Raw genomic sequence first — 17,901 nt, 5'->3', positions numbered from 1 at the left:
AGAATAAAATATATATATATATATATATATTTTTATTTATATAGTGGAGAGTATACAAAAATTAGTTATGATAAGTACAATTCTTTATAATTTTTCAAAGGGGTGCTAATGTGATAAGAAAGATGTGTTTACATAGTAACAATGGAGTGTCCAAGCAATAAAAGAGAAGTTCCTACCTTGGAGTTCCCTTCTTTTGTTATAATTTAATAATATGTTGTATTTTTTATTTGAATGCTTCTTACAATATCAAAATAAAATAAATAGAGTTTGTTTAATGTATAAGACAAGCAAATATATCTAAGATATTGTTAGGTAATAGAAAGTATATAATATTTTTTTAAATAAATAATAAAAAATCAAAACAACTTCAATAATGTAGTGAGACAAAGTAGAATTCCAAAAAGTAATATATATGAATAGAATAGAAGATAAATAAAAATTTAATTCAATTGTGAAATATATATTTATATATATATATATAAGAATAAGAACAAAAAATATAAATATAGTAAAAAAAATTACTAAGCCAACTATTCATTGTTTATGACACATTTATATATAAATCTCCAAACAAATGTCAAACTCAATAAGAAAAAACAAGATATAATTTCATATTAATAAAAAAATCAAATTATTGATTTAGTATCAAAGACAATAGTGAAAAGTAATATCATTCAATATATTAGAATAAGTTGCAAAGCTGGACACCATAGAATAGTATTAGATTATAAGAGGATTCATGTTATTCACAACACAAGTTCAATGTTTACACCTATCACATATAATACCTTAACAAAACATAACAAAGAAATCAAAGGAAACATGATTAATATTACAGCACCAAGTTGCAATTTAGCAATTAGCTAATTAAACATCAACAACTACTAAAAATAAATAAACAATAACAATAGATCTATATAGGTGGTGCTATCCACAACAAAGTAAGTTATGCACAACCAATCAATACAAGAACAAACTTACATTGTTGCAATGTGCTTCACTATTGCATTGTATGTTATTGCACTTGTGATCTCAAATTGTGTTGCTGCAAGCGGTGTAATATATTCTATTGCTACGCTTCCAATGCACAAGCAAAGGGTTCTTGCTCGTCCGCCTGGCGTTCACTTGTTGCAGCGTGTGTGTCGCTGTTATCCTCGGCTGCTCCACCATCTCTCACAAATAGAATCTGACGCGCATCTCGCTCTTCTGCAACTTCACTCTGAGAGACTGTCCTCACGATATAGCTCTCCCTCGATGTCCACACACACTCAGACGCACGCGTTGGTACTGCAGCTGAGCTGCAGTTCCATTATGTAGGGCCTACCGCAAGCTTCGGGCAAACAACATTTCCAAGTCTTCGCCGCTCGTGCAGGCACAGGGCGGAGGTGGAGTCGCATCCCATGTTGCCCTTGGCTTCGCATCATTGCTCTTCGACGCTGCTGCCGTTAGGGCGCATTCTATAATTGCGAGAACAGTATGATTGCCAATCGCAATCTTAGATCCGAACAGGCGAGATCTAACTTATTCGCGAAGTCTTATCTCTCATCTTTGGAGAATGCCAGTCCATCAATCTCCATCTCTTGAAGTCATTGCGACAGATCCGCGTTGAAAGAGTCCTTGTGGTGAGATGCTCTGCATCATATCTCCCATTAATCCGAAGCATGTTGATCTAATTTCTCTCTCCCTCGCCCACCCACTCAAATGCATCAAAACAAAATCCTTCTTAGATTTTCTTGCAAATGTTGCCTGGCTTTGCAACACATTTGTTTAAGTTCAATTACTATCTTATGTTTAGCAAAAATTACAATGTACATACAATTTATAAGTTATTCACATGAAACATGTATTCTGATTTTTTATGACATTGCTCAATGAATGTATGTGAGAATGTCTTTGAAGAATGATGAATCCTTGATTAAAAACAAGTACCCATCTATATTTGTTGATGCTTTGCATGGTTCCACATCTGACTTGTGGCATATACTAGCACGTATGCATGTATGTACACACTCAACTATGCCGTGCACAGTTATATTTAAAAGAGAAAGAAAAAGAGAGAAAATGATGAAGAGTGGAATGGGTGCAGTGGGGGCCATTCGCATGCACTGATCGTGCAGGGAAAGATTCCCTTCCCCAGGGATTTGATTCCCGCTCCAGCATGGCACTGGAAAAAAAGAGGCGCCATTAATCACTCCCCTGGCCTGGTCCAGTCAGTAAGACCCACTGCTGCATGTCCACACACTGTGCTTATGTTTAGCTTTTCCTTTTAAAGCCAGAATCTCCACCTTTGCCTTTTCCACGTGGGCGGGGCCACAAAGTAAAAGTTTACGATTGCTACAGAAAAAAGTTAAAATTTCGCATGTCATTCGTACTAAGCTATCCTTAATTATTATTAATTTTTATAAAAAAAGAAACAAACTATGTTTTGTTTAAACGATTTATCTACTGATAATGTGGCTATTGTTGCATTTGTATTAAATGATAATTTTTTTTATTGGGTGCTGTCATTTAATTTAACATTTCGTCTTCAAACAGATTGAAAGCATCATGGAACTGTACATTTATAATTACCCTTCTACGCTCTCAGCTTCCAATAAATTACATTCACTTGGGCAAGGATTTCGCATCCATTTTCTTTAATAATTTTTTTTAACTTCGATATATCCTACCATCCACGTCCTGTATTTCAATCATCACCACAGTTATTATTCTTACTTCAAGTAACACGATATCTGCATGAAAATAAAAATAAATCACAAATATTGCTTTTTATTTTGCAATGAAGTATAAAACTCAGCAGAAATTAAAATCGGTGATCACATTTTTGCACAGTGTTTGTTTTGTTTTGTTTATTTGTTTATTTGTTTATTTGTTTTTTTTCCCATAATAATGTATCATATCTATAATTTAATGAACTATTTTTCTTAAAAAAATAAGTAACAGGTTTTACCTCTTGTTCTAAAAAGTAACTGTCATCGATAATTCAATTTGTGATCACGTATTCTAGACAATCAGCCGGAGATATTAGAATTTTAACAATGTTTTTTTTAAAAAAAAAAAAAGAAAAACCTTAAATAACAATTATTATTATCAAATTGTCTCAAAATCCCATCAGTTTGCAGAGACTGTTTAATCAACATTACTTGAGAGGCATGTTATCTTGAAAGCACAAAATGGTAATGTAGTGATCATCTTTGATCAATGCAAATCAACCATGGAATTGTTGTTAATCCAATCAAATTGTGAATTCTTTCAATCATCTAGTCTCAAGAAGTGCTACAATGTCTTGAACTGCAGTTTGAGAGATCATTTAATAAATAAAAACGTACGTATTATATATTTATAAAAACTTTAGAATAGTTAAATAATTCTTCAAAAACTTATCACTCGCAAATCGAAGGAGTGATGTTGCCACTAGCACCTGGCCGCTTGGCTTGAGCATTTCCCCTCAAACGCATGTATTGATGCTGCTACTTACCTGCTGACTAAGTGCCAAGTCTAAAGCCTTCAACCGTCTCAGAAGTGCTTGCATGTCGTCAAGCAATTCCTACAGATTGTGACGTGGTTGATATGATCGGGTTTGTAAAGTGTGGCTCTAGAAATGTGCTTCTGCGGATTTCAGCACATCTGTGCTACAAATCCACACCAGTAATGCTTTACCCTGCTTCTTCGTGACGAGGATGTGTGGTTGTATAATGCCTCGGAGAAGTGTTGCAACCTCACTGACGAGCTTTTAATCGTTAATGGAACGCACACTGGACGATTCTGCATATTCAGTTCTTAATTTGATTTACACTGCAACAGAAGCTCGACTGAGCAAACTTGGCACGGTCATGGTGTCGCAGGCAACAGAGTTTGAAGCCTCACGGCACAAGCTACGGTAGGAAAGCAATGTGATGGAGGGTGCAAGGCCGTGCCAAACATCAGCATCTTCATTCGACTAGTGCAAGGTCAATACTAAAACTTAAATTTAGAAGGATGCGTCAGGTCGTGAAATGCTCCCCAGACCAAACTTGAGAATATCCGTGATTTGCTACTGAGGTGTGGTTCATTCTTGATGGCGTACAATTTGTGAGCGCTTTGATTTCTTGCGGAATTGTTTCTTGATTTGAGGCTTCGAGCATCAAGTTACGCTTGCAGGAGCTGCCTGAGAGCCAACAAACGCTGTTTGACTCGGCGTCTTAGACAAATCCGCAGTGAAAAGTTCGTTCGGAGGTTACGAAACATGCCAGATTCTGAGAATCCTTCGCTTCTCCAAGAAACAGTTCCTCGAGAACGCATTGGCGGTCCAGTCCGAGCGCTCCACACAATTTCAAGGATTTCAAAATATTGGTCCATTCTGGAGCATATTCGCAATATGCATCATGTACCAGGTGATGGCTTTCCTCCCTAGTGTTCTCTAATTTTGTAATGCTAAACAAGGAATATGATGGGAAAAACGTATGAAGATAAGTGTGAGAACAACCGACCTAGCTCTCCGTCTTCCATGAACTTCCCCCAGTGACTGTTCACCCTCGAATCAATGCCGCAGCCTTCTCGGCGATGATTAGTCACCGTGTGCCATGAGCCCACACGCATACAACCCACACACGAACGCACATAGACTCTCCTTTCACCGGAACATTCAGGATGCTGAAGGAACGGCCCCAGAGTTCCCAGGCAATTCATGACCAACGTAGCAAAGAGAGTCACTTTTCAGCCAATAATTGGTTGTGATGGTAGGAGTTTTCTGGCCGTCGATTAGTTTAATTTGTTCACAGGGTAATAAGACCGTATAATCCCATCAAATAGTGAGGTCAGCTAACCCCTGATTACAGGCAACGTCAGAAATAGTAACACGGTTTTAGTTCACGCCATTGACAACAGGATATACTACCTCACAAATATAACTCTTTAAATTAGAAACAAAAAAAAGTGAATTGAAACAGAACAACTACCATGGATGGCGATGGCAGCACGAAAGTTCGAAATAATTAAATCCTCCTGGAAAACTTCAACTCGGTTTCGAACATAAGAAGCAAAATGTTAGTGAAAAGAGTATTCGTCTAGACAGAGCAGTTCCACTTTGTGAAGGTTTGGGTTCTTAAAGACAGTGATAACTCTTTCTTGGACAAGTCTCTCAAGTCTATGAATAAATGCAACGATATCTAGATATTAGGGTGGGAGGGGATGGGCCCTTGGCTGTCTCCCCTCCTCCTGCAATTTAGGGTTACCTGGGGTTTAGGAAGTGGTGGGGGGTGGAAGCCGAGTCAAGGTGGAGTTGAAAAAGGTTGGAAGCTTCTAGGTCTTCCGTCAGGGGGAAGGGACGGGTGAAGAATTTGACTGTAAAATCGTCGACGGAACTTCCAGGCTTCTTTCTATTTACGCGGGGTTTGAGTCGTAGCCGCGGGTGGGGATCCGTTGCTAAATCCCGGGGATGAGTATCATCGGATGCGGCGACCGGAGGACAGGAAGGTGTAGGGGCCAAGGACTGGAGGACGGCAGTCGAATCGGGGAACGGGAAGGGCCGAAGGCGGGGGAAAGGCGACGCATTATTTTGCGGGGGCTGACAAATGGCAACAAAAGTGGGGGTGCAGGGGCCTGGGTAGGGACGTGCAAAAGGTGCCTCTCGCCATAGCCAGTGAATTTGACAAGCTATGACTCATTTGGATCCAGGGATGCACATGGATGCATGCTTGCGAGGGTGCATCGATGTTACCTTGGGATAAACCGAGGGTTTAGGGCGGAGTGTGTGTGTGACGATGTTGGCGTAACGATGCCGAAGGTGCGAGCGAGGGCGTGAGTGATGATCCGCGAGGTGGTGGCCCAGGCCATGGAGTAGGTTTCGCGCAGGGACGGAGGTTTGCGGCCCCCTATGGGCGGAGGCGTGGGTAACCGTTTTAGGCTGGAGGACGTTGTTGTTGTAGATGTCAGGAGTGTGATCTTGAAGGCGTGTTTTCGACCACGAGCGTTGTGAGGGTTTGCTTGGCGGGTGTGCCGACTGCTGTTTGAGTGAGTAGCGACGATGATGATGACATTGCAGAATCACGTGAGGCAACAGCCAGGCGTGGCGATGATGACCTTGCAAAACGCCATGAGGCCTCAGCCAGGTCAATCGATGCTTCTTCGAGACCCTGTGAAAATGGAATCTGGTGATCAATTTGGTCATTCTTTCTCGCGTTCGGAGACATTCCCCTCGACATCATCCTCTGCTGGCTACGAGGGTGTTGAAAGTGAGTTTGTGTGATCTTTTGATCTCCCAGAGGCGTATCTAAATTGACGACTCTCCTTTCTCCTGTCATATCCTACTGAAATGACGTGTCCATTTTTTTTTAGAAGTCTTGTCCACTAGTAACTAAGGCGATTGTCCTCCTGAACCTGTGTAAGTAGATGATGTAGTCGGATAGGTTTGTTCAAACCTTTTCATGTTGGAAGAGTTCCACGATGTCCTTGTCATCAAAGCGTGTATCCTAATGGAGCACGGTACTGATCTAACTTCGCATGTAATCAGTTCAAGCGGATGAAGATGTGATGTTGGCGGGAGCACATCAGGAATACAAAGCCGGTAATTACAAGAATGCATTACAGCATTGCTTGGTGGTCCATAACAAGAACCCTCAACGCACGGATGCTTTGCTGTTATTGGGAGCTATTTACTATCAGGTACTCTACCTTTCACTCATTGGTGTCATTGGATGATTCTCATATGAAGCCTGCCGGTCGCACGGCTAGTATCTCGCAATTCGGTACATAGTATGAGTTTGAGGTCTCCTAGTTGCCTTTACTGTTATCAATCCAAGTCTTGATACCCTCAGTATTGACGAATTTGTGCTTCACCAGCTACACGATTTCGATATGTGCATTGCAAAGAATGAAGAAGCCATACGGATCGAACCTCAATTTGCTGAGTGTTACGGCAACATGGCGAATGCGTTGAAGGTGCTTTTCTTTGTCGTTGTCACCATTCTGCTGTGATTTGGCTGTGTTTTGCTTACCATATCTTTGTTATCATCACCTTTAGACGCTTATTAAGCAGTGACATGTTGGTAACATTGCATATATCCTGACGTATGGTTTGTCTTATTTTATGCAGGAGAAGGGTAACATTGATCTTGCAATTCAATACTATTCAGTTGCAATTGAGGTACTCTTCATCTCCAGGCTTAACTTAGTTTTAATGATCGAAATATTTGCACCTCGCAGATAATTATTTTTTTGATATCAAATGTTAACACATTTAACACGTGGGGATAGAAAATCCACCGATCGTCCAATTTTCATTCTAGGGTGCTTGTCGAAACTTTATTTCTTGTAGCAAGAGATTCTCACGAATCGCACGATACCCATGAACTCTATCATGTTGAAGTGCCATTTGCAGGGTGTTGTGAATAAGCTACTTGGGTTCTCGTGATCGTATTGTAACAGTAGGTGCATAAGTCATTCACGTTCCTATGGTTGTTTTGAAACAGTTGAAACCCAATTTTTGTGATGCATGGTCGAATTTAGCAAGTGCTTATATGAGGAAGGGAAGGCTGCAAGAAGCTGCTGAGTGCTGTCAACATGCTCTCACACTGAACCCGCGGCTGGTGAGATTTCGGAACAATACTGTGATGGTCATTTTGGAACAATATTGTCATTGTTAGATGTTGATATACCTAGTAAAGTTTTGTTTTGCTCTGTGTTGTGGTGTTTTTTCCTGGCTGTGGCAGTACATTTTTAATTATTTGCCGAATGTAAAGCTGAGTCAAATCCTTCCACATGTGGATCGATTTTATCTCTTTCTTTAATCGAAGTACTGCCATCAGGCCCTTTAATAGGGCGTATGCCTGTCACATATACAATGCGGCTGACACTTTCGTTTTTGACTTAGGTTGATGCCCACAGCAACTTGGGAAATCTTTTAAAGGCTCAAGGCCTAACTCATCATGTGATTCTCTAATCTTTGTCTAGTATATTCCAGCTGTTAGTAGATTACTTTTCAATCCATTGATTGGCTCCAGAAAGTTTCTATGTCTGTTTTTCAAGTGAAACAAATCCGTGGAGTTGTGTCCTGTTAATTGTGAACACTTAAGAATCTTCTTCTTAACTTTACTGCATATTTCACTTCTCATTTAATGTATAAATTAATATGCTTCCTACTGTTCCAGGCATATCTTTGCTATGTGGAGGCTATTCGACTCCAACCTACATTTGCTATTGCATGGTCAAATCTCGCGGGCTTGCTTATGGAGGCAGGAGAACTGCAGAAAGCTTTAGCATATTACAAGGTTTGTTTACAACCCTACAACCGTAAGTCCAGGTTATGTCTGGCATCCCCTTTTCCGAGGTGATTGGATTTCAAGTTTTCAACCCGGGACTCATCGAAGCAGAAGAACAGCAGTTGCCATTTTATTAGTTCGTATCTCAGGTTTTGCTCAATTGCTACCGAATTAACATAAACCTGTGTAAACCTACCTCTACGTTGAAGTCTTTTCTCGCAGCCCACTTTTGATCAGTCTAGGGTTTGGGAGATGTTGAAACCCGTCGGAACCAATCTTTCCAAGTCGGATTGGCATTGCGTCGATATATATGTACACTATCCATTGATTTCCAAGTTTAAATTTTTTATTGCTTCGTACAGTTGGTTGATGTGGGCTTTTAACGCACTCGAATTTTAATTCTCTACTCTAAGAATCTCGAGTAGAATGTAGAGACACTGAATCTAAACCTGATCGTAGATAATTTTGATTGGCGATAACTGCGTGTAGTATATAAAACATTCAATTTTCAAGCTCAATTCTACAGGTGTATATCCAATTATTAGCTTTTTTCCATTTGAAAGGAATGTTCATAACAGGTGGGACGTTCATTTCGACCTAAATTTTGGATCGAGTGTTTCGCTTAGACGTTAACCATGGTCTGTGAGTAGCAAAAATTACACTTGTGGCGAGTAATCTAAAAAGCAGATGTTTTGAGATTTATGTTATTGGAAAGTACTTCGGTTATTGTGACAGAAATTTAGTGACTAGGCTTGAGTGATGCTTATGCTCGTCGATTTCATTCTGAACCATCTGGCATAGATAATGGATGGGTGGAAGTGTATTCAATGGCAATATCATCGTTTTAGAGTTAATGGAAACAGTAGTTGATTCTGTACTGGAAGTTTGCAATATATCTTTGAACTCGACTTTGTTAATGAGGTGTGTTTTTGTTAAATAGGAAGCCATCCGTCTGAAGCCTAATTTTGCTGATGCCCATCTCAACCTTGGGAATGTGTTGAAGGTATCCTATCATTTATTAAGACTTATCGTGCTGGATGTTCTGTGTAGTTACTTGTTTTTTTGTTCATTTTAAGTTCGATTTTTGAAGTCTTTTATATTTTTTTGTTCCAGGCTTAAATACTTGTCGCTTTCCTTTCAGTCTTGTTGCGAATTGGATAGAGTTATATACTTCAGATACAATCATAAGGGTTGCAAAGAACAACGTGCTATGTAATGGATTTATGGACGAAACTTACTATGCCCTTCTCATGTAGGCAATTGGTAGGCATCAGGAGGCAATCTCATGTTACAATCGATCCATCCAGCTGCGACCAGATTACGCAATTGCATATGGTAAGAATGAAAACCATGGGACTTAATGAGTGTTCTGGTAATCGATGTCGACAAGGCCTTACTCCTTACTTGAAGAAAAATCCGCGAGTCGGGAGTAAGCGCCGTTATTACGAGAGGCTTTCAACTCTTCGGTGTGGTTTGTGCATGACGATCATTTAATATCGAAATCGAAACTGTGCATGTTGTGCCGGCTTAGGCGTGCCTAATCTAGTACAACATGCACGCGGCACACACATTGGTTTTCCTCGGGGCACGCATTTGTACAGCATTGGCTTTGCATACATTTGTTGTGTTGGTTTTGGTATTTGACCTGACTGACACAACATGAGCATTCCGGGCTTCACGTACTTGCAATTTTATGCCTCAATTTTTCAGAAAATACTGTGGAAGAATCCCCGATTTTAAGTTAACTTACAAAGTATGCCTGCATTCTGGATCTTTTACATGATCATTTGCGTGGTTTGTCAAATCCTGAAATTTGATGATTGTTAATTGGGTGCTGACTTCAGAAGTAATTCACCCTCCAGTTTGTGAGTTGTGGAACTGCCAAGATAGACATCAACATCAACAGGAGCATGGAATTCAAGACCTAGTTATTTTAAGAATTTGTTCACGAGAATGGGCTGGTTGGATGATTTTGGTTCTTGTGGTGGGGAGCTTTCATTTGGTTGATGGACCTTTAGCTGTGTCTGACAGTCTGCCATTTGCGTGGTCTGTGGGTTGTCTTTCTTTATATATAGTTCCCCTGATGGCGCCAGCTCAAGACAAAGTCATGGGACTTCCAACCCCTCTTATTACGAGGATAGAATTTGAAGAGAATTTGATGGTCCATATAGCAATATCATCTTTCTTATTCAGTTGCTCTATGAGAAAAGCTCAACGCTACGGTGACTTAATGTCGTCTTGAAGTCTTTGTAACATCCATACGACCTCTACCTTTGTGGGACTGCCATTTTTTCAACTTGTGCTTCTCATAAGTAAAACTTTACCGTGTTGCTGCTCCGAACTACTGTCTTGAGTAAGAACTGCACGCGGCACTACTTTGTGGGAGACGCACAGGTGCAGCAGTTTGTGGTTGGTGGTGATGGAAATAATCTAAATGTCTAAACCACCTCGACATCACTCTCAAGTTGGAAAGACCTTATCAGAGCCTTTGGTGGCATCTAGAGGTGTAGGTCACGGGATATGCTGCATACATAGCTTGGTTCTGATTTTGGGTGCAGGGAATCTTGCAAGCGTGTACTACGAGCAAGGGCTTCTTGATTATGCCATTCTCTACTACAAGCAAGCTCTTCTACTTGATTCCTCTTTCATAGAGGCTTACAATAACTTGGTATGTAGTTCCGTGTTATTTGTATCTTTTTCCATGGAATGTGGTTCTAAAAGCTGAAAGATATTGAATTCATGAATAGTTTCGTACGTGTATTTAAAATCTTTAGATTTGAGTTCGTGTCTGGAGTTACCTTGCTTCTGATGTCAGTTGTGGGCTTTACTCTGTGCAGGGTAACGCGTTAAAGGATGCAGGGCGAGTGGAGGAATCAATTTCGTGCTACGAGGTAATGCCGAGAATTTCATTCTCAGTGCATTGTTCTTGTTATAACTACGCGGCACCTGTGCCTTCCTCATATAGATGTCCTTGAACTTCTTATGATGTGTATCGTCATTGCTTACAGAATTGCCTTCAACTTCAGAATAATCATCCGCAGGCGCTTACAAATCTTGGTAATATTTATATGGAGTGGTAAGTCTCAGTTTTGAGTGATAATGTAGGATAAATAGGAGACGGATGCTCATTTTTTATGCTAATTAGATTGTACCGATCAGTGGTTATTTGACAACTGAGGCTTTTTGTAAACTTTTAGAAATGCTTTGTTGAATTCGATATGGTTCCCTCTTGTGACTGGAAATTCCTAAATCGTTCTTTTCATGTCTAATGCGCTGCAGGAACATGATAAGTACCGCAGCAACATTTTATAAAGCAACGCTGAGCGTTACAACTGGTCTCTCTGCTCCTTACAGCAATCTGGCTACGATATACAAGCAACAGGTTCTTATTCAGTCGGCTGTTTGTTCTATTAGATTCACTTTAAGTTAAGTAGCAAGTTTGTTAGGTTATGTCACATAAGTACAAAACAATTAAGTAGCAATTATGTCAAGTTAAGTAACATTTATTTATTTACTTTTTAGCTTTTATTTATTTCTTATAAACCTCAAATCCTGAAAACCTGCAAAATATTGAGAATTTGTTTTTTCAATTTCTGACCATCATCTTATTGTGCCTGGACTGAATATTACGTTTCTCACTTTTTTTTTTTTTTTTTTTTTTTTTTTTTTTTATAAATTTATTGTACCTGAACAGGGCAATTATGCAGATGCTATTGCTTGTTACAATGAGGTCATGAGGGTAGATCCCATGGCTGCGGATGGGCTGGTGAACCGAGGAAATACGCTGAAAGAGATTGGTCGGGTCAGCGAGGCCATTCAGGATTATATCCGTGCTGTAGCCATACGGCCTACGATGGCGGAGGCACATGCGAATCTTGCCTCCGCGTACAAGGACAGGTTGATACTGTGCCTAATTTGTGCGAGTTGCCTGTGGCTTGTGATTTTGTGCGTTTAGTTTGAATCTCCGTCTGTTTTGTCATGCTGTAGTGAAAACATCCTCAGAATATGAGCGGTACTTGTGTATTGGTTTGCTCCTCTTATTTATGGTTATTCCTTTGATGATTGAGCAGTGGGCATGTGGAAGCTGCTATTAAAAGCTACAAGCAGGCACTATTCCTCCGTGCAGACTTTCCAGAGGCAACTTGCAACTTGCTTCACACCCTTCAGGTATGCTTGAATGTAATTCTTAGTAATGTGGTTACATACTGAAGTACTTTTATTTGTTTAAATGAGAAGAAGCTTGCCGTATAATGTGATAATTGACTCCTTAAGAATCCCTCTTACTATTCTTTCTTTTGTGACCATTTGAACTGCCATCAAGAACTTAAATGATCAAAATGTGTTGCAGTGTGTGTGCGACTGGGAGGACCGTGATAAGAAGTTCACTGAAATTGAGGCTGTTGTACGACGACAGATCAAGGTGTGTGTTATGAATTTCATCATCGCTTTCAGACTGAGGACTCATGGCTTTACGTACCGATTAGTTCTGAATCTTGAATTAGTTCGTGTGGACTCTTTCTGATAAAATCGAAATTGTTATGTGAGCATATAGAGCAATAATTTGTCTAATTTATTTGGTTGTGAAAGATGAAGCAGGTCATAAATCCCCTAAATTTGTAAGGGTTGTGTTCAGAGGCCTGAGTCCATCTTTTGAAGGACAGATTGCTTATTGTGACACCTGCATACATATTTGCAAGCATTGGGTTAGTTTTATGTTGTTTCGTTACTTGAAAGTAGGTCCAAGTGGATTTGCATGCGTGGAGGAGATGCTGCGCTGACATTCAATTGTATTTTGCGTGGTTGGTGGTGCAGATGCGACTCCTACCAAGTGTTCAGCCCTTCCATGCGATTGCGTACCCGATTGATCCAATGCTTGCCTTGGAGATCAGGTATGTTGTGCCTGGATTTTGATTCAATATTATTTTTACAAACATGACGATTCCATCTTTGTTGTCCCATAGGTGCGAATTACAAAGTTTTTCTTCGTCTGTAGTGAATTTTTCGGTCGTTCAGTTCTGAACTCGCTGTTGTACCTATTTTTGCAGCCAAGTTCTGTTGCCTTGGTGGCATTTATTTATTGTAAAGGGTTATGTAGAGGAAACACTGAAAGTAATAGATCAGGTTTCTTTGTGATTGTGTCGAGGTTCAATTGGGATTTATGGTGAATGAGTTTATGCTCATCTAGACAATTTTGGGTCCGGTTGCAGCCGAAAATATGCAGAACATTGCTCGTTGATAGCATCAAGATACGGTGTACAGTCATTTTCTCACCCAGTTGCTATTCCGGTGAAAAGTGGAGGTGGCAGTGGTCGCCTCCGGATTGGGTAAGGATCTTTCCTGAGAAATATTGAAGTTGTGTTCCGAATGTTAATACTGGACACGGTTTCGCTATATTTATTTTCTTGGAAATGTTTTATCGTTTTCATACAATTTCAAACTTATGTCTCTCACTCTTGATGTGGCAGATATGTGAGTAGTGACTTTGGAAACCATCCTCTGTCACATCTCATGGGTTCTGTATTTGGGATGCACAATCGTGAGCATGTGGAGGTGAGTAACAATAGACCAGCCTTTATTTAATTCTCTCATTCTGGAGCTCTTGTATGAAACTAGGATTACTGATTTGCTGCTGCGACTTATGGCATCTATGTGCTAGCTATACAGGAGGAAACGATATGTTCTATTTTCACTGGGTGTTTATCCATCATATTTCTACCAATCGTGGTGTAGATTTCTGATTTGATGCGCATTTCAGGTATTCTGCTATGCTCTGAGCCCAAGTGATGGGAGCGAGTGGAGGCAGAGGATTTCTGTCGAAGCTGAACATTTTACAGATGTTTCTGCAATGGCGTCTGATGCCATTGCCCAACTGATTGATAATAACCAGATTCAAATTCTCATCAATCTCAACGGTTACACAAAGGTATGTCCACTAAACTGAGAACCATTGACATGATGAGTTTCTTGCTGATGCTATTGCGTGAGCTTTTCGAGATCTCTGATGAGTTCTTACACTAACCTTTTTAGTTTGCTTTGCGTTCTTTCAGTAGTACAATGTCTATGTGAGTTTTCACTAACCGCATGCTCACGTGTTTTAGGGAGCCAGAAATGAGATTTTTGCAATGAGACCAGCTCCGATCCAGGTGTCATATATGGGGTTTCCCGGAACTACTGGCGCAGATTACATCGATTATCTAGTAACTGACGAAGTGCGCACTCTATTCGCTTCTGTTGCAAATGAAGTGTTCAATTTATTCTGACATGTTTGGGTTTTTTTTTTTTTTTTTTTTTTTTGCTCGGTATGAGATTAGGGCATATTGATTAATTAGAGGGATTCTCTTTACAAGGTGCATTCGTTCTTTGTTTTGTTTGTAGCTTGTTTCCCCACTCGAATATGCTCACATCTATTCGGAGAAAATCGTTCACCTACCACATTGTTACTTCGTCAACGACTATAAGCAGGTTGGTTGGACCCTTCGACACACTACTTTCACTATTTTTGTCAACAAGGTATTTAGGTTATAGTTTATAGTGCCATGATATTCTGAGCTGGAATGTAGGGGGTTGTCATCACATTTTCTCATGAGATGCTGGTTGTGGTTGTGAACTATGCAGCGCAACCGTGATGTTTTGGATCCTTCCATTCATATGAAGCGTTCGGATTATGGCTTACCTGAAGACAAGTTTCTGTTTGCGTGTTTTAATCAGTTGTACAAGATGGATCCCGAAATTTTTTCCACATGGTACGTATTTTAATGTGCCTCCTGTATTACAAACTGAATTTAATCTGAATTAAACCCCATCACCTAAAGCTCTAAATCGGTCCACTTAAGGCTCTTACTCTTCATGAAAGGAACTTATCTATCACTAGTTAACATAATAATTATATCAACGACAATTGACATTTATAAAGAAATAAATAACGTGTGCTTTCGTGAGGTAAAAGGATCATTTGTGTTAATTTTATGTGGCTACTACGGTTCATTTGTGCTCCTATGTGCCACATTTTCAGCTCTCAAATGTGAAAAAAAATGGATATCAGTGATGGCCACGTTTGTGGAGAGCTTTTGGAAATCGAAATGTGAGTGGAAAGTTTGATTCGCAGTTTTACTTCACGGTTGTAAGAGCCTAATGAACGAATTAATGTGAATGGTTGCAAAACTTTGAGGACTTATACTTGTCGGTCAATGGCTGCGTAAGACAATCTGCCGGATTCAGGGTTTCTTACCCACTTGTCACGTGCTTGAGAATGAAATTCGATTGTCCTGTAAACATATATATTCTGTATGTGCACTTATTGTTTATGATTTCTGCATGTACTCATCGAAAATATCCTTCAATGTTCAGGTGCCGAATCTTAAAACGTGTCCCTAATAGTGCCTTGTGGCTTCTGCGTTTTCCGGCTGCTGGAGAAACCCGCCTTAAAGCCTGTAAGTCGCTGTGCTATCCATAAACCTCTTACAACTGCCTCTTTGTGCGTCATTAATTTTTACATAAAATTCATTGTTCTGTGTAGCGTGTGTTAAGGACGTAATGCCTTTATTTTACACTATTCTGCAGATGTTTCAGTCTAAACCTTGTCTGTATTGATCTCAGTTGTGTCCTTGGGAATAGCACTTGAGGTTTTAATACGTTGCCCTCCTATTGTAGTTGCAATTGCACAAGGAGTGAGACCCGATCAGATTATTTTTACTGATGTGGCTGCGAAGAATGAGCACATCAGACGAAGTGGCCTTGCCGACCTTTTTCTGGACTCGTATGTGGCAATTCGCATAATTATTTTCATGTTCTTTGCTCTGGAATGTGCCGTTCTGCACTGCACTTTCTTCGCGCTATCATTTCTAGTGAGCAAACAGTATTCATAAAAATTCTCCAGGCATTTGTTTTGTAGTAACATTCAGAACGTCTTAAACTGTTGCAGACCACTTTGCAATGCTCATACGACTGGAACAGATGTTCTGTGGGCTGGACTGCCTATGGTTACGCTTCCACTTGAAAAGATGGCAACACGAGTAGCTATGTCTCTGTGTTATGCAGCTGGTTTTGGTGAAGAGATGGTCGTGAGCAGGTATTGTTTTTTGCAACTTTAGCAGATGAAATCTGATTTCCAGCACCGTCAGTTTTCAATTTTGTGTTTCGTTAATGAACATGTTGGGTATGTGCAGTATGCAAGAATATGAAGAGAGAGCAGTGATGCTGGCTACAACACCTGCCATTCTGAAGACCTTGACCGCAAATCTTCGAGCATCCCGACTTTCCTCTCCCTTGTTTGACACCATTCGATGGGTAAAAATAAAACTAGGTTTCTATGTTTTGTATTGAAAGTTGATATGAAGGTTCAGTCTGATGTTCATGGGGTGAGTGCGATTATTGCATCAGCTTACTCTACATTTATTGGTTTTATTTCTCAGAAGTTGAGCATCATGGTCAGCATCGTAACTGATGTGCAGGTTCGCAATTTTGAGAGGTCGTTTTTCAAGATGTGGAACTTATACTGCAGTGGCGCACACCCACAACCATTCAAAGTTTTCGAGGATGATGTGCAATTTCCAAATAACCAATAACAGTGAATCATGTTGGAAAGTCCTGTTAGATATTGATCAGACATGGGATTGTCTTATTTTTTTTAGCGTTGGAGCTAGGTCAAGTCGCATATAGTTTAGGACTTAAATGCCAGTGTCTTAATACCTACGTGACACTGAATTTCTGACTTCTATAACGTGGGTTGTTTGTGCAAGCTCTGGTTGATGATTTCCGAATTGCAGTTGTTCGGGAAGTGTTGGTTTAGTTTCAAGTTCTGTGCATCTCACAGTAGCTCGATATTAGATGGAAATTTTAAGTTGTACATACAACTGTGAGGAATTATATAGCTCATGACTTGGAACTATTCGAAGTGCGAGTTTACAATGGTGCATGCATGTGCCTTGTATACCATTCAAGTATGAACCTCGAGTTTTAAGTTCTCTTCTTGACTCTCATAATAGTCAAGCCGAAGTGCACTACGATGTGCACAATTTTTTTTCGCTTTTTCAATGGTGCTTATTATGTTTTCATACTATTCCTTTTCTATAATGGTCGCAAGAGCTATTTATACCCACGCTTTTCTTATGAAGTTGTGTCATTTAGTATTGCTTGAATCTTCAGTGGAGAGCGCCTGATTCAGGTTGCGACATTCCTTTTATACTGTTTTACATACTTCCGGAGTTTGAATTTGTGCTGTAGGGAAAAGTAGCAAGCTTCACTAACCATCTCTTCCTGCCTGAAGTTGCAGTTAGGCTTCCCTGAACCTTTCCGATGATCTCACGTTATTTTTTAATTCAAAGAGTGAAACTGAAACCTTAAGTCGTAGCGATTAAGCTTTTGTGTATCTTGTCCTCCCAGTCAGCAGGACTATTCATCGGCGGAGACGATCAGTATGCAGTGCTCGAGAGTACCTGCTACCAGTAGTCGCTAACCTCTCAAAAACATTATGCACTAATATTCCACAATGATCCCGTACGCATTCCCAACATTTTGGGGAGAGAACGGGCTTTTTACATTAGCCACCTTGATTGCGGTGCTTCATCCTGCAATGTTGTGTGTACGGCTGCCTTGTGATTATGCTTGTCGAGGAAGCCATCTGCTCCTTTCCGTAACCTGCAGAAATTTTTTCTTGTCAGAGGCT

General features: G+C 40.1%; 2 protein-coding genes across 3 annotated transcripts; one reads left to right on the top strand and one right to left on the bottom strand.

The window, feature by feature from the left end:
* Positions 1 to 4,181: 4,181 nt before the first annotated feature.
* LOC141045410 (uncharacterized) lies at positions 4,182 to 4,800 on the bottom strand. Its single transcript, XM_073534192.2, has 2 exons — positions 4,470 to 4,800; positions 4,182 to 4,339 (listed from the first exon to the last, which is right to left on the bottom strand). Exons 1-2 carry the CDS (start codon positions 4,666 to 4,668, stop codon positions 4,182 to 4,184), a joined length of 357 nt encoding a protein of 118 aa, XP_073390293.1. The 5' UTR covers positions 4,669 to 4,800.
* A 777-nt stretch (positions 4,801 to 5,577) lies between these two features.
* LOC112282429 (uncharacterized) lies at positions 5,578 to 17,270 on the top strand. Of its 2 annotated transcripts, XM_024519999.3 has the most exons (28): positions 5,578 to 6,212; positions 6,491 to 6,642; positions 6,820 to 6,918; positions 7,073 to 7,123; positions 7,449 to 7,565; positions 7,850 to 7,906; positions 8,127 to 8,246; positions 9,178 to 9,240; positions 9,494 to 9,572; positions 10,796 to 10,905; positions 11,075 to 11,128; positions 11,246 to 11,313; positions 11,517 to 11,619; positions 11,932 to 12,134; positions 12,308 to 12,404; positions 12,586 to 12,657; positions 13,050 to 13,126; positions 13,445 to 13,561; positions 13,703 to 13,787; positions 13,993 to 14,160; positions 14,336 to 14,446; positions 14,613 to 14,699; positions 14,853 to 14,980; positions 15,585 to 15,667; positions 15,888 to 15,993; positions 16,159 to 16,305; positions 16,403 to 16,523; positions 16,688 to 17,270. In XM_024519999.3, exons 1-28 carry the CDS (start codon positions 6,005 to 6,007, stop codon positions 16,799 to 16,801), a joined length of 2,997 nt encoding a protein of 998 aa, XP_024375767.1. In that variant the 5' UTR covers positions 5,578 to 6,004; the 3' UTR covers positions 16,802 to 17,270. The 2 variants fall into 2 exon arrangements, 1 of the variants encoding a protein (XP_024375767.1); XR_016502920.1 differs by lacking the exons at positions 15,888 to 15,993; positions 16,159 to 16,305; positions 16,403 to 16,523; positions 16,688 to 17,270 and adding an exon at positions 15,250 to 15,318.
* Positions 17,271 to 17,901: the final 631 nt, after the last annotated feature.

This window comes from Physcomitrium patens, chromosome 5, assembly GCF_059467195.1.
Source record: "Physcomitrium patens ecotype Gransden chromosome 5, ASM5946719v1, whole genome shotgun sequence".
NCBI classification, from domain to species: Eukaryota; Viridiplantae; Streptophyta; class Bryopsida; order Funariales; family Funariaceae; genus Physcomitrium; species Physcomitrium patens.
Note: the sequence above shows the minus strand (reverse complement) of the source record. Positions and strands in the feature narration are given on the sequence as shown.

What these genes read in the sequence shown, in the direction of transcription:
- LOC112282429 (XM_024519999.3), top strand. Translation starts at nt 6,005, where the DNA reads ATGATGATGACATTGCAGAATCACGTGAGGCAACAGCCAGGCGTGGCG. An exon ending in ACTATTCAGTTGCAATTGAG is followed by an intron (nt 7,124 to 7,448) that starts GTACTCTTCATC and finishes GTTTTGAAACAG; the next exon opens with TTGAAACCCAATTTTTGTGA. An exon ending in TAGAGGCTTACAATAACTTG is followed by an intron (nt 10,906 to 11,074) that starts GTATGTAGTTCC and finishes TACTCTGTGCAG; the next exon opens with GGTAACGCGTTAAAGGATGC.
- LOC141045410 (XM_073534192.2), bottom strand. Translation starts at nt 4,668, where the DNA reads ATGAATTGCCTGGGAACTCTGGGGCCGTTCCTTCAGCATCCTGAATGT. An exon ending in CATGGAAGACGGAGAGCTAG is followed by an intron (nt 4,340 to 4,469) that starts GTCGGTTGTTCT and finishes AATATGCTCCAG; the next exon opens with AATGGACCAATATTTTGAAA.